General features: G+C 47.5%; 2 protein-coding genes across 4 annotated transcripts in view; both read right to left on the bottom strand.

Moving 5' to 3' along the window:
- Positions 1-17,470, bottom strand: part of SEPTIN5 (septin 5) — a gene marked incomplete at its 5' end in the record, with an annotated part of 44,364 nt that extends 26,894 nt beyond the window's left edge. Inside the window, one exon of the mRNA XM_082491438.1 lies at positions 17,417-17,470. Coding sequence (XP_082347564.1) covers positions 17,417-17,470 — 54 coding nt within the window. The remainder of the gene's footprint in view (positions 1-17,416) is intronic.
- The window catches only part of LOC309678412 (septin-2), a 46,341-nt gene continuing 36,189 nt past the window's right edge, over positions 13,575-23,726 (bottom strand). For 2 of the 3 annotated variants that reach the window (XM_082491435.1, XM_082491436.1), the window contains exon 13: positions 20,000-21,221. The gene's annotated coding sequence lies outside the window, so the exon portion shown is untranslated. Of the gene's footprint in view, positions 14,181-19,999; positions 21,222-23,726 lie in introns of those variants that run through there. The other variant, XM_082491437.1, reaches the window with a different exon arrangement.

The following is a 23,726-nucleotide window of genomic DNA, read 5'->3' as shown; positions in this document are numbered from 1 at the left end:
CCATCCATGCACACACCTTCAGCACCTTCCTGCACCAACACACAATCGCACTGACCGATCCAGCTGGGCACAGCTTGGGACCTTCCAGGACAGGCCTGAACTTTTCATCAAGAAACTGCTCCGATATGTGCCATTTCCAGAAAGGCCTCTTGTCCAGCTGTGTTTTTTTGACTCTGCTCTGTCTTCTTCTCCTTCCTACTTCTCCCCCACTCTAACATGTAGAAAGATGAGAGCAGAAAGATAAAAACCCCACAGCCATCCTCACTTCCCACCCCACTTGCACATCCCTGCAGTGGGGCACTGCGCCTGTGGTGGGGCTGGGGAGCACTGTGCCACAGACGGCACCTAGGTACACCCCTTCCTCGAGCAGACACACCAGGCTGGTTCCCAACACTGGTGCTGCTCCTCCACCAGCACAAAAGGGACCACATCACACCCCCTGCCCCCTCCCTGCAGAGGTCACAGCTGTCAGAAAGCGCAGCACAACAGCTCAGACATCTCCAAGCAGCCTTAAATCCTGATAATTGGGGCTGGAGCTGCATCTTACCAATACCCACACTCAGGGGGCTGGCAGACTGCAGGAGGTCTCGGGGCCAGATCCTGCCCCGTACGTGCCAAGAGCACTCCGCTGAGTAGGAAGCGCAGGGCTCTCCCCGCAGCCTCAGCCCCTCGCCTGCGTGGTTCAAAGAGCGGCGTAAGCTGTGGCTGCGGCTCCAAATGCTGCTCCACCTCAGAGCTGGAGACAGATGAGGTCACCTCCAGTCTGAAATCACTTCCGTTCTCAAGCTGCTCTCAAGACTGTGCCACAGATTTAAAAAGAGTGGGATGGGTGGGGAGTGAAACCCAAATCAACGGAGCATGTTCCCCATTAAGAGCTCAACACTTCATTAATCTCTGCCTCCTCATCAGCTGCCATCCGAACCCTCCACCCTCCCTCCTTCGCCTGCAAGAACAAACCTGGCAGGAGCTGCTTGGAGTTAATAGTGGGGTATGGCACAAGCTGCACGGGACTACGCTCGACCCCCAGCTCCCCAGCTCCAGCCCAAGCAGAGCAGTGGGGACAAGTCACAGCTTGGTGCTGTCAGACGAGCTCAGCCACACCACTCCACCTTCTACCCAGCTCCAACTGATGGACTCCAAATGCCTGCACTGCAGCAGCCCAAATCCTTCTCACACATGTGGTGTTAGAAAGGCAACTGATCTTATTGACACAGCACCGAGCACCAACGCCACAACCCTGTAGCCTCTCCAGCACAGCCCCATTCTCCACTGCCCAGGTGGCCACACTGGCCAACGTGGCAGCAGGATTCTCCCACCTGGATCAGGCAGTACTTAACGCCTGAGGAACCAGGCTGCGCAAGGAGGATGGAAATTCAAGTCACCAGCACAGGGAAGTCCTGAGGAAAAGAGCCTTGCAATGACCACACTTGGCCAGGAGAAACCAGACTGACAGTTTAGTGGCATCATTTTAAAAACACATTGACCACAGATGAATCAGTGTCTCATTCTTGGAAGCACTAAACTGACCGCAGTATCCAACAGTGCCTCAAGCAGTAACAGACAAGACATATCACTGTCACACTGTTCCCTCCTACATGGTCATGTTGTTTTCCCCACACCCCAGATATTGCTCTACACAGGAAAGCTCTGAGGTTCTGCAGGTCTCTTCCAGAATTCCCAGTCTCAGTGCAATGGCAGCCATTGGATGGGGCCATTTTGTCAGCAAATACACCGTTTGGGCCCAATCCAACTGCAGCCCATGTGCCTGGCCTTAGCCTCATGTGAGCCACAGCAGCAACTGGCCAAAGCAACCCTGGGTGTGATACCTTCTCAGTACCGTGGGGTAATGGGAGCTATTGCAAACGCAACGGTAGAGAAGCAAGGGGCAGAATGTGCTTGTGTGCGCAGCTATGGATCACATGCCACGTATTTCTAGGACTTCCTACAAGCAAATGAAAACCTGGAACTCAGGACCACGTGTGTTGCCAATCCTGTGCTAGTTTCTCTGGATCATACGACACCCCTGGGGCTGAACAGCGGGAGAAGTACAGCATGACTGCTTCTCCCAGAGAGCACTTTGCTCCCCAGCCTCTGTTCAGAGGCCAGCCCTAGATACCAACCAGCCAAACCCACAATGAAAACAAAAGCTTTCTTCCTTGTGGGCTTCAGCCCTTCTAGGAGCAGTGGGCACCAGAGAAAGGAACCGCTCTTAAATCCTAGCTGCAGGCACAGAGACCTGGGCTGCACAGGTGGTGCCTCTTTAGCACGGACAAGGAATAAATATGCTGCAGGATTGACACATTTTGGTAGAGGAAGCAGCAGGCTGTTCCCACCTGGCTGAATTCCCACTAGCTTCTTTCTGCCAGTTCTGGCCTCCACCTGTAACTTGGTAAAATGCCAACAGAAGGCACCAACATAGTAAGGACCCAGTGGGGAAGGAAATGTCTAACAGACAGGTTGCCTTGTCGGGGAGATGTAGAGCCACAGACCTCCTACAAGGCAGTGCCTGCTAGCTCCCAACAGGAAAGCTCGAACAGCAATGAGCTGAACAGGGCATGCCTCACACCCCACTGCCCTGAGAAGCACCACTGCAAGGAAGGAACAAGTCTGAAGTTGAACATTCGGGCAAAGGGGACTCCTGAGGCTCAAACACCTCTAGGAAGCTTCAGTTGTGGTGTGATTGACTCACAGAGGAGCAGAGCCACTCCTTTAAGTGGCTGCTACATATCCCTAAAAATCACAGCCTCCAGACAGAAATGCAGAGATGTTATGTCCTGGGTTTCAGTTCTGCCACCTCTAAAACAGCAGTGGGGAGATCATCGCTACGAACACCCACGCCTGCCCTGGCTGGGCCAGCAATGGCTGCCAAGCCCTTGAGGATCCCCGGCTGGAAGGCGTTGGGGAAGGGTTGTGCTCTTCACCCTGCACCCAGACACCCTGGAGAGCTCTGAGCCAGGTTCTCTGTCCCAAAAAACCCCACCAGCATTGCTTGTAGGAAATTCCTGCTTGCTATAAGGTTTTCCAGTACTCCCCCGCTCCCTGTGTGCAGGAGTGGACAGCCATTTTGTCCACAAACAGCTGTACATGAATAATCCTGCAAGTGAGAGCAGGCAGGCACTAAGGCTCCAACAGAGTCTTCATAGATGATGTTGTTTTTCTGGGTTTGTTTTTTGTTGTTTCGTTTTGTTGTTTTGTTTTTTTTTTTTTTTTTTTTTTTTTTAAATCACTCAATATACAGGTAAAAGCCATTCAGACTGAAAGCAAAGGCTTCACTCAGGGCAGCTTACTAAGAATCACACTGTACTCTATTAAGGAACTCACAGAGAAGATACAGGTAAACATACAAAACCACACCCTATTTTCCGAAACTATAGACTGGAAAGGTCCGCTCAGGGACTGTTGAATATTCTGGACAGCACAATCTGAGGATACAGAAGAGATGCTGTGAACAGATTAGTACATTAAGAGCAATCGAAAGTAACCAAATTCAAGAATAAAAACTCTTCCCAGGAAAACCAGGCTTCCCCTATGCAAAGGAATTCCACAGACATAAGGACACCAGTGCCCTGGCAGAGTTAACAATGACAAAGGTTGTATTTTTCTTTTCCAGTAATACTTAGATTTAACTATATAAACTGTTCCCCAGGGAGCAGATCCTATTTCACTGTTTATGCAAGAGCCTTAGAGTTGGATTTTAAAGGTGAAAGCACCCACTCCCAAACTGCAGGGAGCTTAGTCAATACAGATGTTCTTGCTATAGCAAAGAGCCGCTTCATTGCACTTCTCTCAAATTCTCTGCCCTGCCACCCTTGCTGTCATTGGCACATTCAGAAAGAGCAGGGCACAGGAGGAGTTCAACCAGGCAAGAATGGCCCCAATCATCAACACTGCAAAAGGTAAGAAGAGATGTGCGACAGCAAAGCCTGCATGAGTTTTTCATGCTGTGACGAGTCTAGGTGAAGCAGAGACAGGCACATGGGATGCAGAAGCATCCAGCCTCAGGGTAAAGCACTGCCTGCCTCTTCAGCCTGGGTTTGTCATCCAGGGAGCGGACTGGATTCAGCTACACGCTCCCTGAGAGCACATTCCCAAGTGCAGAGTGCTGAACCGGAGCACTATGGCAATCCCAACCCCAAAGGACTTGCAATCAGAAGCAAACAAGAAAACTAACAGGCGCACAGATCAGTCGGAAAGCAGCACAGCTAGGGTGATAAACAGTGACTACCCACTAGCTAGCTGCTGCCAAATACGTGCAGGAGGGGTTTAAGGAAGAGTTTGGAGAAGGATAAAGAGGACAATTTTCAAAAGAAATGAGGTGGGATGAGATGTTAAGAACACGAATCCACAATGGAGCATCCCAGCCAAAGTAAGTCCCTAAAAAAGAAGTAGCATTGTAAAAGTTTTGGTTCCACTAAAGAAACTAAAATGTTAGCTAGATCTATCACTCCTGAGCACGGCCGTGATCCTTTCAAAGCCATTTTCACAGAGCTACAGCTCTTACTGATTTTTTTGAGACAAAGATGAAAAGGGCCATTCAGAGCAGCCAGGAACCTACCTCCTGCAGTATTTTCCCAGTTATTTTCTTTCGCCAACCCCTTTCCTGGACCTAATCTGTGGACCACAGCACATGAAAGGCAACTGTAAGCCTGGCACCAGGTGTGTAAATTTCTCCACAGCAGCCTGCTCATGGGAGATGGCGAGAGCTCTCGCTACACAGCAACTGAAATCAGCTACAGCCATGGCAGGGGGAGAACAGTGGCAAGGCTGCTCGCCAGAGCCAAATTTACAAAAACAGAGGAGGTGCCTAGCTCCTCTCAGTTTCAAAGGACTTGGGCACTTTCATTTGTATTTAAAGAAAGCTGGCCCTTGGTTTGTATTATTGCAGATTGCCTAAAAAAATTGCCTTTAAAATAACTAGATTGTACAATGGCCTTTGTGGAAAAGCTGATGTTTCATCCTATTGTCTTTCATCTCCACACCACCAACTCAGACCAGAGGAATGTGTCAGCTTCTTGGTTGATCCAGAATATGCCGACAATCTCAGAGGCACTGCAAGCGGGATCACTTAATTTGGGGCAGGGATGGCCGGCAGTTCTGGGCTGGCACAACGTGAAACTGCAGGGCTGAGCCCAGGAGAGGGCTTCACAGACACCACCACCATGCAAACACCCAATAACCCTGCCACCATGCCACGAGGCCCCAGGGAGCTTAGCACTAGGAACAAGAACATCAGAGTTGCTCTTATGATCATCCAAAGGCGTGGGGGTTTACAACCCAACTCTGCCATTTTGGCAAACTTCACCAGTAATAATTCAGTATAAAATACTGTGGCCAGACCAGACAACCCAGTTTGACCAGGACAGACCTGGAATACTGGTATTGTCCTGACAAAATCTCAGGGATGGTATTTTTTACCAGGTTTGAGAGGGGCATTTTTCCACTTTCCTCATCAAAAATCACAGCCTTAGGAACAAACCTTAGCATCCAACCGGATTGCAAGAGACAAGAGAATGAAGCCCTAAATCTTGCAGAGGGTCATGAAAGGGCACACATTCTGAATCATATTGCCCCACTCCTCCTAAAAACCTTTCTACCTCAAGGTAACAATTCCTCTCCCCTCAAAAACTGAGTGAGAAAGCAATCACAAAAGGTTAGTGCCCCAAGCTGAATAACTAATGTCACTGCATCAGGGACACAGGCAATCACACAGAACAAACTGGGTTCTTGATAACATCTGTTCTTTGCAGATAACGTTGCTGTGACACTGGTCTTGCTACTATTTCAGTTTTCATTTCCACTATAAAGTTTATCCAATCAGAGCCATCAATATAATATCTACTTGCCCTCTAGCAAAACTGTTAACAGCGACTCATTAATACAGTTCTGATCTGAAGGAACAGATAATTGTAAAGTCCTCGCTCTTGTGGATTTTTTAGCAGTGTTGCTGATTTCACCACTTTCTTTCTGGGCTCCACCTGAAAATAACAAGAATAGTAAAGTGCGGGAGACACAAGGTGGGAGATGTTAACACAGCAGGCACTGGAAGAGCAGAGTTCATGAAAATGTCACCTTTGAAATGATTATAATGGATTTCTGGAAGTCAGAAAAATTAAACTGGACTAAAGAAGATATTCGACAAGGCAGAAAGTCATTTGACTGTAAAGGCTGTGGTTGTCGGACACACAAGGCACAGCAATACCCAATGTTAGAAAGAACTTGCAAGCAATGGAGTGGAAAAACTGCATTTGCTAGATTGTGCTTTCCTACGAGGCAACCCAAAGGAAATGGAAACAGCCACATAGGTAAGAGTGAAGAGCGGGGCGGGACAAGGAACGCTCAGCTCAGTCAGCTGGCTAATGATGGCCAGCACCCCCATACAATGTCAGCTCAAGTGCCAGCCACAGCAGGCCAAGGGTCACCTGTCACTCTTTAGCGAGAATGGGGTGCAAAATCAGATTAGATACCCACGTACAGCTCTTGGGACCTGCAGCACAGCATGAAATCAAACCTTTATATTTTTTAAGAATCCAAGGCTAACCACCTCCAAGCAAATCCCAGAACTAATGTCACATGCAGAATGGGGAGTGATTTTCTTGGGCTCCCAGCCTGGGCTCTGACTTGTAAGGCCAAACAGCGTTCTCTAGGGGTTTATTTTCTGGCATTTATTCTCTGGTCACATTTTGCTGTGAGATCTCATCCACTGCCCCTCACAGGCCTGTCAGAAACATGCCATCACCTCACAGCCATGCTAGATGTCACACCACACTGGCCAGGCTCGTCAGACTCGGCGTCCTCAACCCCAAAACCCCAGTTTAACCCAGAGAGGTGGTTCTGCCCGACACGGCTGTCCCTGTGGCTCGCAGCAGCCTCACATGCCCTCAGACTGCACAAAGTCAAGTTCTTTCCCTTCTTATCTCCAGCCTCAAGGGGATAAGAAGGGAAAGAAAAATCTGTAACGTGAGGATTTCTGACCTCCAGCGCCAAGGGACAGGGCAAGGACGGAGGAGGTCTGATTTTACGTGCACAAAGGGAACACGCTCCCTCACCTACACACCTCTCGAACAGACTGTTCCCACTGTACATGATCAAATCAGTGTCAGACCAAATTCACGGCTCAGCTTTAAGAAATTTTGATCTGATTCTTTCCTGATGCAATTTTGCTGTAAGTGGGTAGATTAATTTGGGTTTTTTTTCAGGCTCATTTGTAAACCATTGCCTTACGAATACGAAGCAAGACCTGCTTTCCTCCACTGGAGAAAACACATGCTGGCCTATTACTGCAGGATGCCAGCCAAGAGGTGGGTGGATGTCCTAACATTTCTTTTTAAATAAGAAAGAAAAATAGTTATTTGTCATGAAGGGAAAGCCCTAAACCCCTAGGGGACAAGCTCTGGGTGCCCAATACACATGGATTCACCGAAGCTACAAATTAGCTCAGCCCTCAGGCATACGCAGGGTGTCTGAGGATGCGAGAGCAGGGGTCTCACCCAGACATCTCCTGGACGTCCACTGTTATTAATGTCACAATAGGTGGGATCTGAGTCCTCCAAAACAGATCTGTGTCGTGAGCTCTATCTCACAGGGACACATGTCAGTACCAAACATGCCGAAGTGCAGGACGCAGCATAGGACCAGCACCCGTGAAGAAGCATCCACACACTTTGAAAAGAAACATAAGATGGTTCATTAAGCTTTCAGACTAACAAGCCCCATGATATCCCTCGTTAGCAATCCCATGCACACACTGCGCTGCTGCTACAGGAAGGGCAGCTCCAATAACACCATCACTTGTTTACCAAGAGAACAATTCTGCTTTTGACTGACACCTGCCCATGACAGTGCAGCCACGGGAGGAGCAGGGAGATGTTCAGATGACACTGGCCATTCAAACCCTGCACCAAAACGCCTGGCACTGGCCGGAGCCTCCGAGCAGCTGCCGAGGAGCAGCCCTACCACCTCAAACAGAAAGGCTTTCACTGACATTCATGAGAGCCGCTGAAAATAATGCCATCACACAGCTATGAGATGGCATGCAGCCTTTCTGTTTGAGGACCAGCAGGCTGAACAGAGCAGGCACTGAAGAAGAGGAACGCTGGGCTCCATCCAGTCACTTCTGGTTTATTTAAATTGCTGTGAAGTCAAATGCCATGAACCTGGTGTGAGCTGAGTGTGGTGGGGCAGGGCAGATGCGGCTCATCCAAGTGACAAGAGAACACACTCCTGCTGCACGGTGATGGTTAGCAGGATCCCAAACAGATCAATATGACCTCTAACTTGCTCGCCTCTGCAGGCCCAGTCTGAGCTTCTGAAGTGTCAGCCCCAGGGCTGCCGGCAGACTAGAGCAGATCCAGAGCAGTCGGCTGCTCAGTGGACCTGGAGTCCTTCCCAAGCATGTGCCTGGACTAACTGCCTGGAAAAAGCACCAAGACCTGTTAAATAACTGTCCTCTCTGATATCCACTTCCCTCATAAATACATGCTCTGCCAAGGGCTCCTTTCAAGGGGAGTAGGGCTCTGTAAAGTAAGCAGACAAAAAGCAAAGGTTTTAATCTTGGGAGAAGACATGAGCCCATGCTCCAGCTAAGGGCTCCAGAGTACTGCTCCGGCTGTGTTGCAGAAACCATCTACACAGAGTCAGGACTGTGAGCGCAGCCGCCAGGAGACGAGAGGTCACCTCAGACAGCATCTCTCTTCTGTCCTGATGACACACTCCTGCTCAGCTGGCACTGTGCAATCACAGCAGCAAGGATTGCTGCAGGCCAGCTGCATCACTTGGAGTTTAACCCCCACTGCCTTGATTCAGCCCACTGCCTACAAAACACCAGCAAACACCAGCTGCTGAAGGCCGTGATGCTTCTTCCATTACTGTCGGATCCCAGCTGGCACCAACTCCTCCGAGGAGCAGGAACCTCTCAGAATCTATAGAATCCTAAAAGCCATAAACCTCCCTGACATTTTTTATGGCAGGCCTTGGGCAGAGGGAAATTACCATTGCTCCAGATGGACATTTCCAATACTGCTTATCTACATTTCCAGGACTTCACATCACTTAATACCCAATGCAGAGACTCAGGAGAGCTTTAAACTAAAAAGCAGGCACAGCCAAGGGGACAATGTAGGTAGGACAGGCAGATAGCAGATGCCTTTGTGACTCATATTTCACCTGAATATATAATTAATGTAGTATATAATTTATTCGAAAATAAAAGTGGACGTAAGACTGCTGGATCTAAAGAGATTTCATGTGTGTACGTATCACAGCAAGAATGAGCTCAGTGAGGCAGGCAGGATTAGAATAGTTCCCACACTGACGAAATAGCCAGGAGACATTACAAAAGGCTGAAAGCGAAGTGACTTGCCTGGGAAGTGATCTTAAAAATAATTGCAATATAAACTAAAGCAGTAAAAGGCCTGGCCTGCACTCCCATGCGCACTCACACAGCTCCAAGGACCAGGGGTCTGCAAGGAAAAACGAAACATGGTCACTAGAGCCCAGACCACATCCGTACCGCCACGGGCTTTGCCTCACAGAAAGCAGAAGGAAGACGTTAAGACCTTGGAGCCTCTTTTCCCACAGGCTAATTGAATGGATCTTTTTTCCCCCCTCCCTTGCTTCTGCACTGAGAATGTCCGGAGGTCAGTGGGACGGGCTCACTCCCCATGGCCAGTCTCCAGGAGCTAGCGCTCATGATGCTGTGGTTTATTTGCTCAGCCTGTGCTCCCCGGTCCCGGTTCCCCTGCCAGGAGTCATTCCGGGAGAACGGCACCCGCCGCCCCGGGTGGGGCCAGGCAGAGACAGGCCATCCCCGCTCCATATGCACACCCTGGACACACTTGATAACAAGATTCAAAACAAACAGGGCACTCCCAAAGTTCCCAGGAAGAGCAAAGAGCTGAGCTGAGCTGAACAAAGCTGGCAAGTGAAGGACCTCAGCTCTGCTGCTCCTTGGCTCCAAGCAGTCTCGCAGCCTCTGCAATGGCACAAAGGGACAGGTCAGCCACCGCGCTCCCCCTGTCTCCCCATCAGCTAACTTCAGGGTGAGCACTTTGGTCCTGGCACCGCACCAGCTGTTACTGCTGTCAGCTCGTGCCACTGTGCAGAAAATCAGACCAAGTGAAAAAATTTTTCATTCAGCTGAGTGAAAAAATTGAGTTAATTTCTATTAAGGGCTTCCCACCTCTGACCAACTTACAGGTACACTGGTTCACACCCCGCAGAGTGCTGAGCTAGCGTGAACCACAGCCCAAGACCCTCCAGCACGCTGCACTTCTGAGTGTTAGCCCTGAGCCTCCGGTAGCCCTTGCTGCCATCGCATGGCACCAGGGCCATACAATCTGAAGGCTGCACCCGGAGAGGTCTCTGCTGCCTCAAGTATCCCTGCACTGTGCTGTCCTGCACAAGATAGCTACACCCCTCTTCTACAGCTGAACTTCAGCCTCAACTTCTCTTTTTTTTTTTTTTTTTTTCTTTTGACTTCAGGAGTGGACAGTTGTACTAAAGCCTGAAACAAAACAATTCTCCTCCGCCCCTTGACATTACACCCCTGCAGATGCTTGTGCAGGGTTTCAGTTCCTCTTCAGCTCTTGGCCAACACTTCGCCAAGCTTTGCTCATCAGCAACCCAGTCCCTGCAGCCCTCCAGAACGGTCTCCTCCCAGCCACCTCCAGCACGTGGCTGCTGTGACACTGCTGGGTGTACCAGCCACACGGGTAGGGGCTGGGAGCGATCGAGCAAGGGAAGGCACCACAGTCTAGAGCCGAACGTTAGCAAGCCATAATAGATTCCAATTAATGCACTGGAAGTACACTCACACAAGAGAGAAGGAATTAAGAATATTAACTCATTCAGCCCTCAAAGCAGAAAGGACTCTTAATGGAGTCAGGAAGGACAGAAAATCTCTCTCGCTTTCTGCAGCCCAGCCCCTATGGCAGCAATGCACATACAAACCCTTCCTCTGGGCACACGCAGTGCCACCTTCCACTATTAATTTTTAACGACGTTTCTGGGATACCAAGTGATGGATGAACAGCAGCACACAAGCTGATGAGGAGCCCATGTTCTGGGATGTGATCCCAGCTTTTCTGATGCACCACACACAAATCCAGCTCCTGAACACCCTTGTGGGAACACGATGACTGCAAACCTCTTCACAGCTCCAGGGACAATTCTCTGGGAGAAAAGGAATGCGTAACAGCAGACAAACATTTTTTCCTGCGCTTCGAGGCTAACCACACTGTAGACATACACACGCACATGCACACACAGACAAAATCCAGCCCATGTGGGAATTATCCCAGTATGCTGTGAAACAACTTGCATACGCTTCACAAAAATCTGAAGTCACACAATGTATTAGAGATGCCACATATTTCTTTCATGAGTATTAAAGGATTATTCTGTGTGGTTTCACTGTTTCAGGGAAATCTCTGCCTTGGGCAAGAAGGGGACAAAGTCTTAGTACTGGTTAGGCAAGAAAGCTGTGCGGGTAAGCAAAGAAGGTGCCCTCCAGTTCATGCTCTGCTATCCAGGAAAAAGTAACACATAAGCCACTTGAACTGGAAGAGAAACAACAGGAGAGAAACTCTCTTGGCTTAGCCAAGAGATACCACAGCAAGAAGTACTGGAAGTATTAAAGAAGCAGAGCTCCACAGGCATGGTTTCAGCACCTGTGGGCAGTAGCTGCAGCATGGTTATAGGAGCCACCACTGCAGGCAGTGGAGTGTCCCCAGACTGCTAGGGAAACCCCTTGGACTCAATATTTAAAACTAATTTGGCAAAGCTCTAAAGAAAGGCAGCAGGAACCCAACCTGGCCTGGCACAGCGAGCAATCAGCTGGCTGAACGTGGAATCTCCCCTGGATTTCCAAGATGTCCATTTTATTGGGTAGTTAATGAATAGTAACTTAGACTGAAGCTGAGGGTGGGCAGTACAGGCTCTAGAAGACATTGAACTCCATCAGCTGTTTCTCTCCCTAGACTTGCCTTTCCTCAACTTTTGCAGGGAACTGTCATAACCCCCTTACATTTACTGCCGGAACAATCAAATGAAGAATGGCATCAGTGTGAAGATCATTTTTGAGAGCGTTAAGAGGCTGCAAGAGACTCCTTGACTTTGGAGACTGAAAGCATCCCAGGAGTGGGTTTCTCCTTCATTCAGATGGCAGCAACGTTTTCACCTCTGCAGTTGTGAGCTGCCTTTTGTAATGCCCCAGCAGGCTGAGACCCAGCAGCTAGGCAAGCGTCACAAGCATCGCTTAGGGTTAAAGTGAAGGTTGTTGCTCCCTTGTTAGCATCAGCAAGGATCAGGCCGCAACATCTTGTCACACTTACACATTTGGCTGAAGTGCCCGAAACAGCCCTGTGCAATTCACACAAGAGCAGCAGAATTTTGGACTCGCACCCGAGTAGCTGAGCAGTTCATGGAAATGCAAGGGACAAAAATCCCTGTACAGGAAACACTTACTTCTCCTTTTCATAAACTGCAGATTGCTGCTCGCACTGAGAGGGCTGAACCTCTCCCCTGCCCTGCACTAATGACCGTTTTATCCATTTAGAGCATAAATAATTGAAGAGATGCATCAGCAGCAGCAGGCGGCAGATTCTGTGCCCAGCTCTCCAGCAGTTCTCTTTCACCATGTAGTCCATGTGCTGACCTCCTTTTCCAAGAAGCCAAGCAGACAAAGAAGGAAAAAAAAAAACCAAAAGAAGTCAAAGTGACCAGGATGGACTTCCCTCCCCAGCCCAGAACAGCCCATCTGTGTGACACAGGGGCCTCCTGCAGTAGGACTGTTTAGACAGATGCACAGCAGAAGGACAGGCAGGGCTGAACCTCTTGACCTGCTGCAGTCCCACCCAGCTCCTGACACGCTGTTCTGAGCACTGAGCCTTTGCCCAGTTCGGAGGGCAAGGGACTAACGTTGTCCTTTGAAATGGGCCAAAAAAAATTAACGAACCACACAAGGCTTTTCACAGAGAAGCAAAAGCTTCCACTCCTATGCTACGTCTGGCCAAGATACACTGGGACATCAGAAAAACAAGCAGAGATCGGCTGCTTGAAGAGTGTTTCCAGCGTTTACCTCCAGATTCTGTGACTAATCTGCTACTCCCTTTCTGGCAGGCGGATGTTGGTAGCCAGGATGCAAGACCAGGGTTGGAAAACACAGAGGTTGGAAGAGACATTAACATGGGGAGTCAAAGAGAAACAGCCTCACCCAGGGCGATCTATGACACAGTGAGAGACTATCCAGCTGTGGTGAAATATCCCACTCGCCAGCTGCAAACATAATTTTGCTTTCTCCTGGCAAAAAAACCCTCACCACAACCACCCTGTCTGAATTGATACAGAGCACGAGAGACAGCACAGGAACACAGATCCTTATTGCCACTCCCAATGACTCAAAAGAATCACGACTATAAAATAAATGGTTTAACTCTGAGAAAATTAAAAAAGAAACTCAGTGGTACTGTTTGCCTTCCAGGTTCCATGCTTTTCTGCACAAGCACAGGCACAAGGAAGACGACTTTTTCCCTAGTCACAAGATTACAAGAACTGTTAATTTAAGGAAAACAGTTAAATGAAAGATGGCAATAACACAGGTACGAATCCTCCAAGCTGCTCCAGCACAGACTTTGAGGGGATTCTGTAAAGACCTAGTCTTCGTTGTACAATTGTACAAGGGAACCTGTCACTCACATGATACTTTTCATCATGTATTTCACAAAACTCAGTTAATCAATTTTACCACATAGATCTCTACACAGAAATCGAGGGTCACATTAAGGTCGTTCTCAACCATCTCAAGACACAGGAATCTTCACTCCTCCCTCTTCTTAATCTGCTCTTTGTCCTCAGCAGCTGCCTGCATAGGAGTGGTCATCCGTGGGTCAAGAGCATCATCTAGAAATACCTTGGGTACCTCTGCACTAGGCAGAGCATATAGCCTTTTCAGGGGTGACACATTTCTTGTAAGTCCACAGAGAAGGGGGTTCAGCACACATGAACAGGGAATTGGGGGATTTCCATCAGCTAATGTCCTCTGGTAGGTGAGGCCAGGGTTGAAGGTTGACCTTAAAATGATGCTCTATAATAGCACAGTTGCCATTTTAGATGGAAGACATCTCTGCTCTTGTAGTATCTACTGTTCCAGGAACGATGGAAATCTCTGCTTCTTTCTTTTTTTTCTAAGAAGAAAGTAAAGGAGTTTGAATATAATTTTTTAAGATATAAAAACCAGATGCTCAAAAACTGAGACACAAATGCAATGAATTCAGGAGTTCTCAATGCCTAGAATCACACTGGAACCATTTATCCAGTCACGCTACCTTTTGCACAGCATCTTCTCTATACACAGTACCCCCCCCAGATACATTTTTACTGACAAGCAGACCACTTCAAAATACGCTGAAGTAGAAAAAACGACCAAGCTGAACGCAAAAGGCACAGCCCTGTAATTTCAAACCCACTGAAAGAACTGGATCCACCAGATAGACTCTGCTCCCACACCCAAACAACTTTGCAAGTTGATGGGGTGGGGAGAGATCAACTTGGGAAGAAGAGGTTCCCATCCTCCCGATTTAAAAAGAAACAATGACTTCAAAGAACATTAGAGACACAGGCCTGAGTGAGCAGGAGCCAGCTTCAGAGACAGAGCAAGGTAACACCCCAAACACACGCCAACACCACCAGCTAGGAGGCATGTTCTGCAGGAGCGTGCCAGGAGACTCCAGTTTAACTAGGTATTTGGGAGGTTTCACCCTTACTCCTCCCATAGCAACACCTTGGGCTTTGGCAGAGTGTCCATCTGCTGCACTTGCCCTGTTTGGTTCCCAAGTCAATACTCTTTCGACAAATTGTTAGGTTTCCCTTACACGGGGCCTTCTCTTCTGCACATGGGACATTAGACATTGCTTCATTTGCCTACCCAGCTTCACCACGAGAATCCCTCTTAGCGCTCCAGTGGTAAATAAATTGCTAGGAGAGAAACCACCCTTCTTCAAGAGGTGCTGAAATGAGGTATAATGAGACTGAGGAGTTTGGTCTCACCAGGCAGCCTGCTATAGAGCTTCAGACCAGAAAACGGTTCCCCCCAGTCCAGGGTCTTAAACCACAACCCCTCCCCTTGGAAAGCTGGATGCTCTGCCCATGGAGACCTGTATCAAACCTCCACTGGCTTCGGTGGCACAGGAGTTCATTACCAAATTAAGAGGTCATTCCTTGGAAATTAGAGATGTGGGGAATCTCTTCATAAATGGTAGCAATTAGGAGTCCAACCTGCATATCAGAGTCCCCTGGACCCAGACAATGCACCCTGGCTACACCATGAAGGAAGATGAAGACACATTCTTTGACACCACATTGTTCCACTTTTCGGACTCCGCAAATCATCAATATTATTAAAATTTTACTGAAGGCTACCCTACTTACATGCAGTCTATTGTACTGCCCTCTCAGAAGCTCACTTCATTTCCCAACTATTTATACAAAATAGCTTTTACAATAAATTTTGAAAAAGTGGTTCAGACAAGAATCCCAGCTTTAGTAAACTTTTTAAATTGTCACCTGCTGCCAGATGTGAGCAGATCGGAACAAGACAGTACAGGAAGAAAATCCCTGCTTTCAAAGGATCTTTATTTATAAAGATCATTTGTGGTTTGGTGCGTTCACTTTAATTTTAACAGATTGATTTGTATTCACAGCTTGGTTTCCCTCCACCGTCCACAAGGAACATGGCTGGCACAAATTCATCATGAACTGTGCTCTGTCATGCAAGACCCATTCTACGCTTTCAGCGTAAGAGGATACACACGCACACACCTGCAGGTTTTGAGGACAGACCTCGTTTGCCCAGCAGAACATCACATGCTCCTGTAGACGGGAACTCTGGGGTACAGGCTCCAGCCCTCTCTTGCCTATGCAGTGTGAGAAGGGCCTTCAGGAATTATGGTAATATCTACAACAGCCTACTCTGACCTCTACCTCGCTTCTTCCCCTGGGGAACAAGCAGAAAGGAGCCTTATATGTAACCTGCTTCCCTCTTTATTTAAAAACAAATGAACTAAAAACCAGCACGTTTTTGGGGGGTCACAAACCTCCTCTCTAGTACACAGCTTACACTGGATTTTCTACAATTTCAGAACATGTTCTGGATTGTTTCCCTCCAGAAATAAAATAAGAATTAACAACAATACTCACAAATAAATACAAACACTAGCAAAACCCTAAGTAGCTTGGGGAAAATGCAGCTGATGACCCCATTATCCTATTACCCCTGGATTTACTTTGTTCCTCTCATCACTGCAATCAGCAGCTCACAAAAATGCACAGGTGTCTTTTCAACAGCACCCAAGTCTGCATTATATAGGGAACCACCATCTCCTGCAGTGGCCAGGTGAATGCCCAAGCTGCTACAAAGCTAGTTTGCTTTTCTGTGCTCCAGACAGGCTGTGCAGTACCCAGTCTCGGCAGGTAAGGCGTTTGCTGCATATGGAATTAGAGCTTCAGAGAAAGACTGGACCCAAAGGCAAACGCAAGCCAGGCTGGGAATGGGCGGACTTCTTCCCGCTGCAGGGACCCCCGGCACAGCCCTGCTGTGTTAACCATCGCTCCGTCCCCTCCTTTGTGAGGCAGAAAAGCTCTGCCACACACGGCAGACATTGCCTACATCGTGATGATGGGTGCTAAGGAACACACGGGCTCTACCGGTAACCCCTTACCCAGCCATTCAAGCTCAGCAGGGGAGGATCCCTCTTCTCGCCAGACACCCTAAACCCCTCCAAATACCAAATAGCGAACAAAAAAACCTGTCAATGTCATCGGATTGCATCACACACCCTCCCTCCCTCCACAACCCGAAGGCGTATCTCCAAATAGCTATTTGCTTTGCAAAACAAGACAGATGTTCCCTCCCGCCCAGATCCCGGCCGCCTGCGAGGTGCTGACCCGCCACCCCGGCACGGTCGGGGCCGGGGCCGGGGCCGGGATCGGTGCGGGTCCGCCCGCGTGCTGCGGCGGGCGATGGCAGACGCGCTGCTCCAAGCGAAACGCCGATGCCGGCCGTTCTGCAGCCGAACCCACCCGACGGCACCGAAAAAAAAAAAAAAAAAAAAAGAGCAACCGGACCCAAAACACGGGGGGATGGAGGGGGCGAAGCGCCCGTCTCCCCGGTGGCGCCAGCCCGGGCCGCACGGCCGCCGTGCCCAGGTCCCCGCGCACACCGCCCCGCTGCCGCAGCGGCGCGCAGAGCCCCGCGCTCGGCCGCGGCCAGGGCGGCGGGGGAGCCCACCTACCTGCTTCTCCTCTGCAGGGCGGGTCGGCGAGGGCGGGATGCCCGCGGCGGGGACCGGCGGCGGGGAGAGAAAAGGAGAGAGTGAGGCGGGGGGGATGCGGCGGGCCGCGGGGCGGAGCGGCCGCGCGTCCCCGCCGCCTCACCTGGGTTGACCAGCTTGCTCTTGTACCGCATGCCGGTGCTCATGGTGCCGCCGGCGGCCCTGCCTTCCCGGAGCCCGCAACGCGCCGTGGGGGTGTGTATCTGTGTGTGTGTGTGTGTGTATGTGTGTGTGCGCGCGCGGCGACGGCCGCCCCAGCGCCGCCGCCGCCCCGGGGCCGCCCATCCCGGGAGCCCGCCCCGCCTCCCGCCCGCCCCGGCCCCGCCGTCTGACAGCCGGGGCTGGAGAGGGGATGCCTGACCCCGGGGCCGGAGGGGTGACGGAGCGCAGCACGCACCGGCTGGAGCACCCCAAGGGCATCTCCCGGCTGGGAAACACAGCCGGGACCCATTTAATGTAGGGGAATAATTCTCCCACTCCCCCCAGAAGCATGGCTGCATACAGCTATCCGAGGGCTGAGACACTATAATAGGAAGCACTCCCTACGCTCGGACAGAAACACAACACCCAGAAGAAGGAATACACCATTGTAAAAAAACCAAGAAAACCAAACACAAATGGAATAAATAGGAAATGTGTTTCCAGATTTAGCATCTCAAAATGCAGTGGGAAGTCCTGAATCATACTGCAACTGTACTGTGCAAAGTAGGCATGTGTGCTCTGTTTCCATTAAACCATTTTAAAGAGGTGATATAGAAAGTTATTTTAGGTAAAAGCTGTCAGTATAACTTTTTAAGGAAAGGCAGGAGAAAACTCAAATGAATTTTAAACACTCCAAAAGCAGTAGTAGCATATGATTTAAAAATAGCTCACAGGAACCTCAGCCCACAGTGAAGGAGCAAGGAGAGGGGAATGAGAATCCTCAGGACGCCCAGCTCCTTCCACAGCTGCAGGGAGGGGTCACATCTTCCATATTTCAAGGACAGGTAAATAATCAGACTTGAAACTTTTCTGAGTACAGGACAGGATAAGCTTGGCATGGTGATGGCTGCACACAAGCAAGGACACCCCCCTGCCTTGGAACAAAACTGACATTGATGCCACAGTACTCATTTTTCAAACGCTTGTAGTCATCACAGTATTTATCTTGCCATTTCTTCCATCTTCTCATTCAAAACATCCCTCATATCAAAACAAGGAGATACTTCCAAGACCAGAGGTTGGCAAGCCCACAAGTGTATGTTTTGAAAACCCATTAACTCATCCTGAGTTCACTTTTAGCCGTTGATTCAAAGCAACCACACAAATATGCTGGCAATTACCTGATTGTTTTGAAATGCTAGAGTGCCACAGACCATTTCAGACTCTGCACCACAATTAAGGCACCAACAAACCAATCAGCCTTTTATGAGTTGTTTTATCGTCTGCCACAGTGTTTTAAATCTAATGAGACCAAATGGACTGCAGTCACCTGCACCTCGATCCCGATGAACAGTCGTTAAAATAGTTACATATGGGCACTTTGTCCCAGTGCTGGAAAGCGTCAGTGCAGAGACGGCCAGGGTGGAACTCAGAAAAAGAGACTCATCCTCCATGGCCCTGGCACTGCCAACACAGGCTGGAGTGGAAATGTAAGGTCAGAAATTAGGCTCTAGCCAGAGTCCTCTCTCCAGAGATCTCCACAGTAGCAAAGACTTGGCTTAACAAGTATGTTCCCTTATTAAGCTGTAAAATATTTTAAGAAAACCACGTTCAAATGTAACTGAAAATTAACATCAGACAACAGCAAAGAAGTGGTAGAAGGCATAAAAATTAAGCCTACATTGAAAGGAAAACATTTAAGTATGGTATCAGCAGTATTGCAAACCCTTCTTCAACTATGATTCAAATAGATCTCAGGCTTTGAGCCAAAACGCTCCAGCTGAATTCACGAGCCAGAAGGAGGCACAGTTTATCGATCAGTTATCAGTATTCGCTAGTGGAAATCTGTTCACTGAGGCTCCGCACACAAGAACCATGACAGTGCCTTTAGGTGCCTTGCTTTGAGAAGGGGGAGGGGAAGCTCAGTTTTTAATAAAATTAAAGACTAGATGCTTCTGAAAGCCTGCTTCCCCATTGTCCTAGTTTGCTTTGAAAGGTGAACCTTTCATGTTACCTTTGTTCAGAGAAGAAATCCAGTGTGTAACTGAAGTCTTGGTTTTTCTGGAGGGGTGTGGCTGTCCTGACTTTCACAAGCACAAATGGACAGCATATCATTTTTAAGAAGGTTGCAAAATATGATGCAGAATTCTGGAAGAAAAACAACAAGAAAGGTGCACATAATGGCACAAAATTCATGAGAAAATGTTTACCGTTAAACCTCTCACTTCAGCCCTCTTGACAGACATGCTTACAATTCAAATCTTCATGAAACCCAAAGAGAATTTGAATAAATGCAAATCTGTCACTCCATTTCTTCTTTCAGCTTCACTATAGCAGCCACTGAGATAACAATGTAGTTGTCCATTTTATGCAGTTCAACTCTAAACACAAGCCAAATATGCATCCCTGAGATGCAAATCGCTTGTTAATCCTATCCTGATTAAACACTCGTTGCCAGAGAGCAAAATTAGCACTAATCATTACATGAAAGACACCCCAATTTAGTACAGAGGACAAAGTGTCTCAATCCCATATTTGCAAAATAATTTACGCTTATGAATACATAGTACACACAAGACTACAGAGGCATGCAGAAGACAGCTATACATTCAGTACTGACATAAAGGAAACAGCAACATTCATGAATTTATAAAGTAAGGTGTGCAATCAGATTTTCCAAGGTATTTACCCACCTAAAAGATGTCAGTAGGTGCCTAATGAACTCTAGAAAGAAAAAAGTGGATGCAAAGTCTTGCCACCTAACTTCCAGGTAAAACACTTTTAAAGTGGTTTGGAAATGAAACCAAAGATGAATTCTAGAAAACGCCTTCATTCCCCAGGGTAAATATCACAATTCCTTCAATTAAGCATTGTGCACAACACCATTACAACATTTCATAGATCAGCTCGAAAACGCCAAAATCCAACCAACAACAAAAACCACCCCAAAATTCAACATTTTCCAATTGGTACAATTTATTACAAAACTTGAATGAAAATTAGTGTTATGGTATATAAAAAATTCAGTACATGCCACCAGTCAGCTGACAGATAAAAATGCCTGTGATGAAAATTCTTGCAATCAATAGTTGAGACCTGAAGACAAATCTTCAGAGGCATCCAGAGAAGCTGTTGGCATGCATAGTGTTTATGGTATGTTAAGGCACGATGATTCAAAAAAGTCAGCTTCTTTGCATCACTGGTGAATCATCAGTGTGTCGTACATTTTCTCATACACCACACAGATAAAAATCACCAGAGATGAAGCTTTAAAAGTAACCAAAGCACAGAGAAAGTTATGAAAAACTGATACGATACACAACGACTTAAAAAGGCAAGTGAAAGTTATGATACTGTGCAAACACACATACGTTTACTGTAAACAGGCCACAAAATCTTTTAGCATTAATCACGAAACTGTTCAGAATAACCTAGCAGATATACGATTAACTCCTTAAACCCATCACAATGACTAGTCCAAACAGTGCACCATCAGTTTCTGTATAAAAAGGTATAGGAAGGATAATAAAAGCACATTTATAAGTATGAAGACAGTGTTACCAAAAGAATCAAAAAAGATACAATATAACTTGATTAACATTGAATATATAAAACAAGCCGTTTTACAACAAGATCTTCAGACTTTGTGTTTGTTTTAACGCAGGTCTTGATCTGCGGCATCCAGCTTTTGCATTTGAACGTTACCCTTCGGTCAAAGAAAACAGAGCACCCATCCACTTAGAGAACTGTATACTGCTGCGAACAAAAGTGGAAAACAAAGAGCATTAGAAAGGACAAACTCTCCGCACTGTCAGAGTGTTTGGGGCAGTCTCAGCCCCTCCGAGCAACACAGCATGACCCAGGGGACAGGGCATTTCAGTTACTGCATCAGAGACCTGCACTAGAACTACACCAACGGAGTCAGACACAGTTTGACCCCAAATATTTATCACAAATGTTTATGTGCTCCTGTTAGACGAGAATCTATTTTTAGTTACATACTTTCTTAAGCACCCACACCCCCCTCCAGCTGCGAGAATACAAGAACTGCGTTACGGCTCATCTCAACAGTAATGCACATAAGAAACCAATCTCAGTCAGCCTGTTATATGAAGCGTTGCTTCTGGTGAGGAAAATGAAAACTGCTTATCTAAACAGGGCTAAGCAAGCAGCAAGTTTGATGTCATGCACAAACACTCTTATGACACTGCTTAGGTAAGACAGCAGAGCAAACAGATTTTTTTTCAAGCATTCATGCAGCAGTATTCATATGGCTGGAAGAAGGGATATTGGTCTGTAATTTTAGAATAACTACCAGTTTTGGGTGTCTCTAGTTATTTGCCATTCGAAAAGCAGAAATCCAGCTGTCCCTGAAAACTCGACCCTGCTTAAGAAGCTGCGTCAGATTTGGAACTTGTGAGACACCTCAAATTCTCCAGTCCCAAAACTACTCATTCCCAATAGGAAAAAACAGCTTAATCTAAACATTCATCTGCATGGAAAAAAGAAATACCTTAGAAAACATTGTTGTGTCACCTCACTTGCACATTACAATGCACCACTCACCCAGACTGCAGTGGGGATAAGGAGCAAGGGAAGCTGACAACAGGGTCCTCTGCTCTTGCTCACACTGGGAATTCTGTTCAATACACAGTTACTTAACATTTTAAGGAGGCTATTGCTTCCCTTACCAACCAGAGCAAGCAAGCCAGCATTAAGGCTATAAAGCCTGAGTCCATACATTGCTAACCAAATTCAATATTCAAATTCACAATTAACCTGTTGTGCTACACAGCTACTTCGAGTGCAAAAGAGAAGCCAAATTACTGACATTGCCTGCCTAGCTCTAATCTGTTACAGATGATACCTCAAGAGGAAACCTTAACTGATGTTCCAGACTCACAAAAAGACTGGAATTTCCAATAAACATGAAGGCTGGTGTTATAATAAGCACAGCTGTGCATTGATGTTACCAGCATTAGCAACACGATATCCACATTTTATATGCTTGTAGAACATACTTGGGCAAAGTACGTTTGTGCATTTCAGTGTGGATTCTTCTCACTGCTCTTTCTTCCTAATATCCTTATAAGACAGTATTTTGATATGTTAGGTTGGCACCATTCTTTATAAATTTGATCTCCAGTTTTATTAGACTAGCCTTATAGTCCCTCATACTCCTTTCACCAATACATAGCTTTAATAAAGGATGGTATGAATTCACGTTGCATTCAAGACAGACGATACACTTCTCCAGTATGTCATTAAAGCAGAACTGTCTCAGTAAGTAGCATAACTAGCACCACATATGCCTGCACCCTGATGCACATGGTCAGACAGCTCAGACTCCTACATTTGTGCAGGTTTCAAAAGCCTTGGGAAGGAACGGGTTTGCCTCCCTCTCAGCTGCTTCCAAGAACACCACTACAATGCAGGGCAACTTGACATCTATCCATGTACACTTTTGAATTCCTAATGAGAGAAGTTTGCTTTATAAGCAGTTACATTTTCTCACTGACCTAAATTCTCTTCCTTCAAATAGCACTCATTTTACGTTGTAGTTGCAGCCCTTTTAGTGTCCAATCATTACCGAGAAATGGCATCTTTCCAAAAAGAATGAGAATATTGGACAACACCACTATCCTGTTGTTAGCTAGTTTTGACTTATGTTGTCACTCACACCCCTAATATTTTGGGTTTCTGATATTTCGGTCATCTTCTGTTGACTTCGCGGCTTCAAGTTTGTTCCCTTTCCTTTCACTAGTCTGTAGCAACACCTTACGCTTCCCCATAGTACATACTTGGCTGATGACATTTGCTAAGTTACAAAACTGGCCTTTGAATTTCTTTCCAATGTTTATCAGTTAATTTAATATGCTAATAGAGTTAATATCCACCGAGTCACATATACATACTAGGCTCCAAGCTCCGGAACTATAAGAAATGTTCCTCTGAAAATATTTATTTACAAAAGGTGGCCTGAAGCATTTACAAGTCCCCCTGTGACACCATGTCAGGCTTTGGCACGGACCTGGCAGTCCTGTGCACTCCCCTCCTCAGGCCCGTTAATGCCTGAGAAATTCTGGCAGCATGCACCTCTCTTCACCCCCTGCATCCCATATGCATCCAGAGGCTGTACTGGACACAGCGGTGTGTCACGGAGACACAGGAGGAGGTGGAATATGCCAATTATTTCACTCCTGGATCATCGAGCCTCTCGGAGGCAGAGCGCAAGGTGCCCCACACATATTCACAAGAATT

Source organism: Vanellus vanellus (assembly GCF_965231255.1).
Source record: "Vanellus vanellus genome assembly, chromosome: 16".
In the NCBI taxonomy this organism is placed as follows: Eukaryota; Metazoa; Chordata; class Aves; order Charadriiformes; family Charadriidae; genus Vanellus; species Vanellus vanellus.
This window is presented reverse-complemented; position numbering and strand designations above follow the sequence as displayed.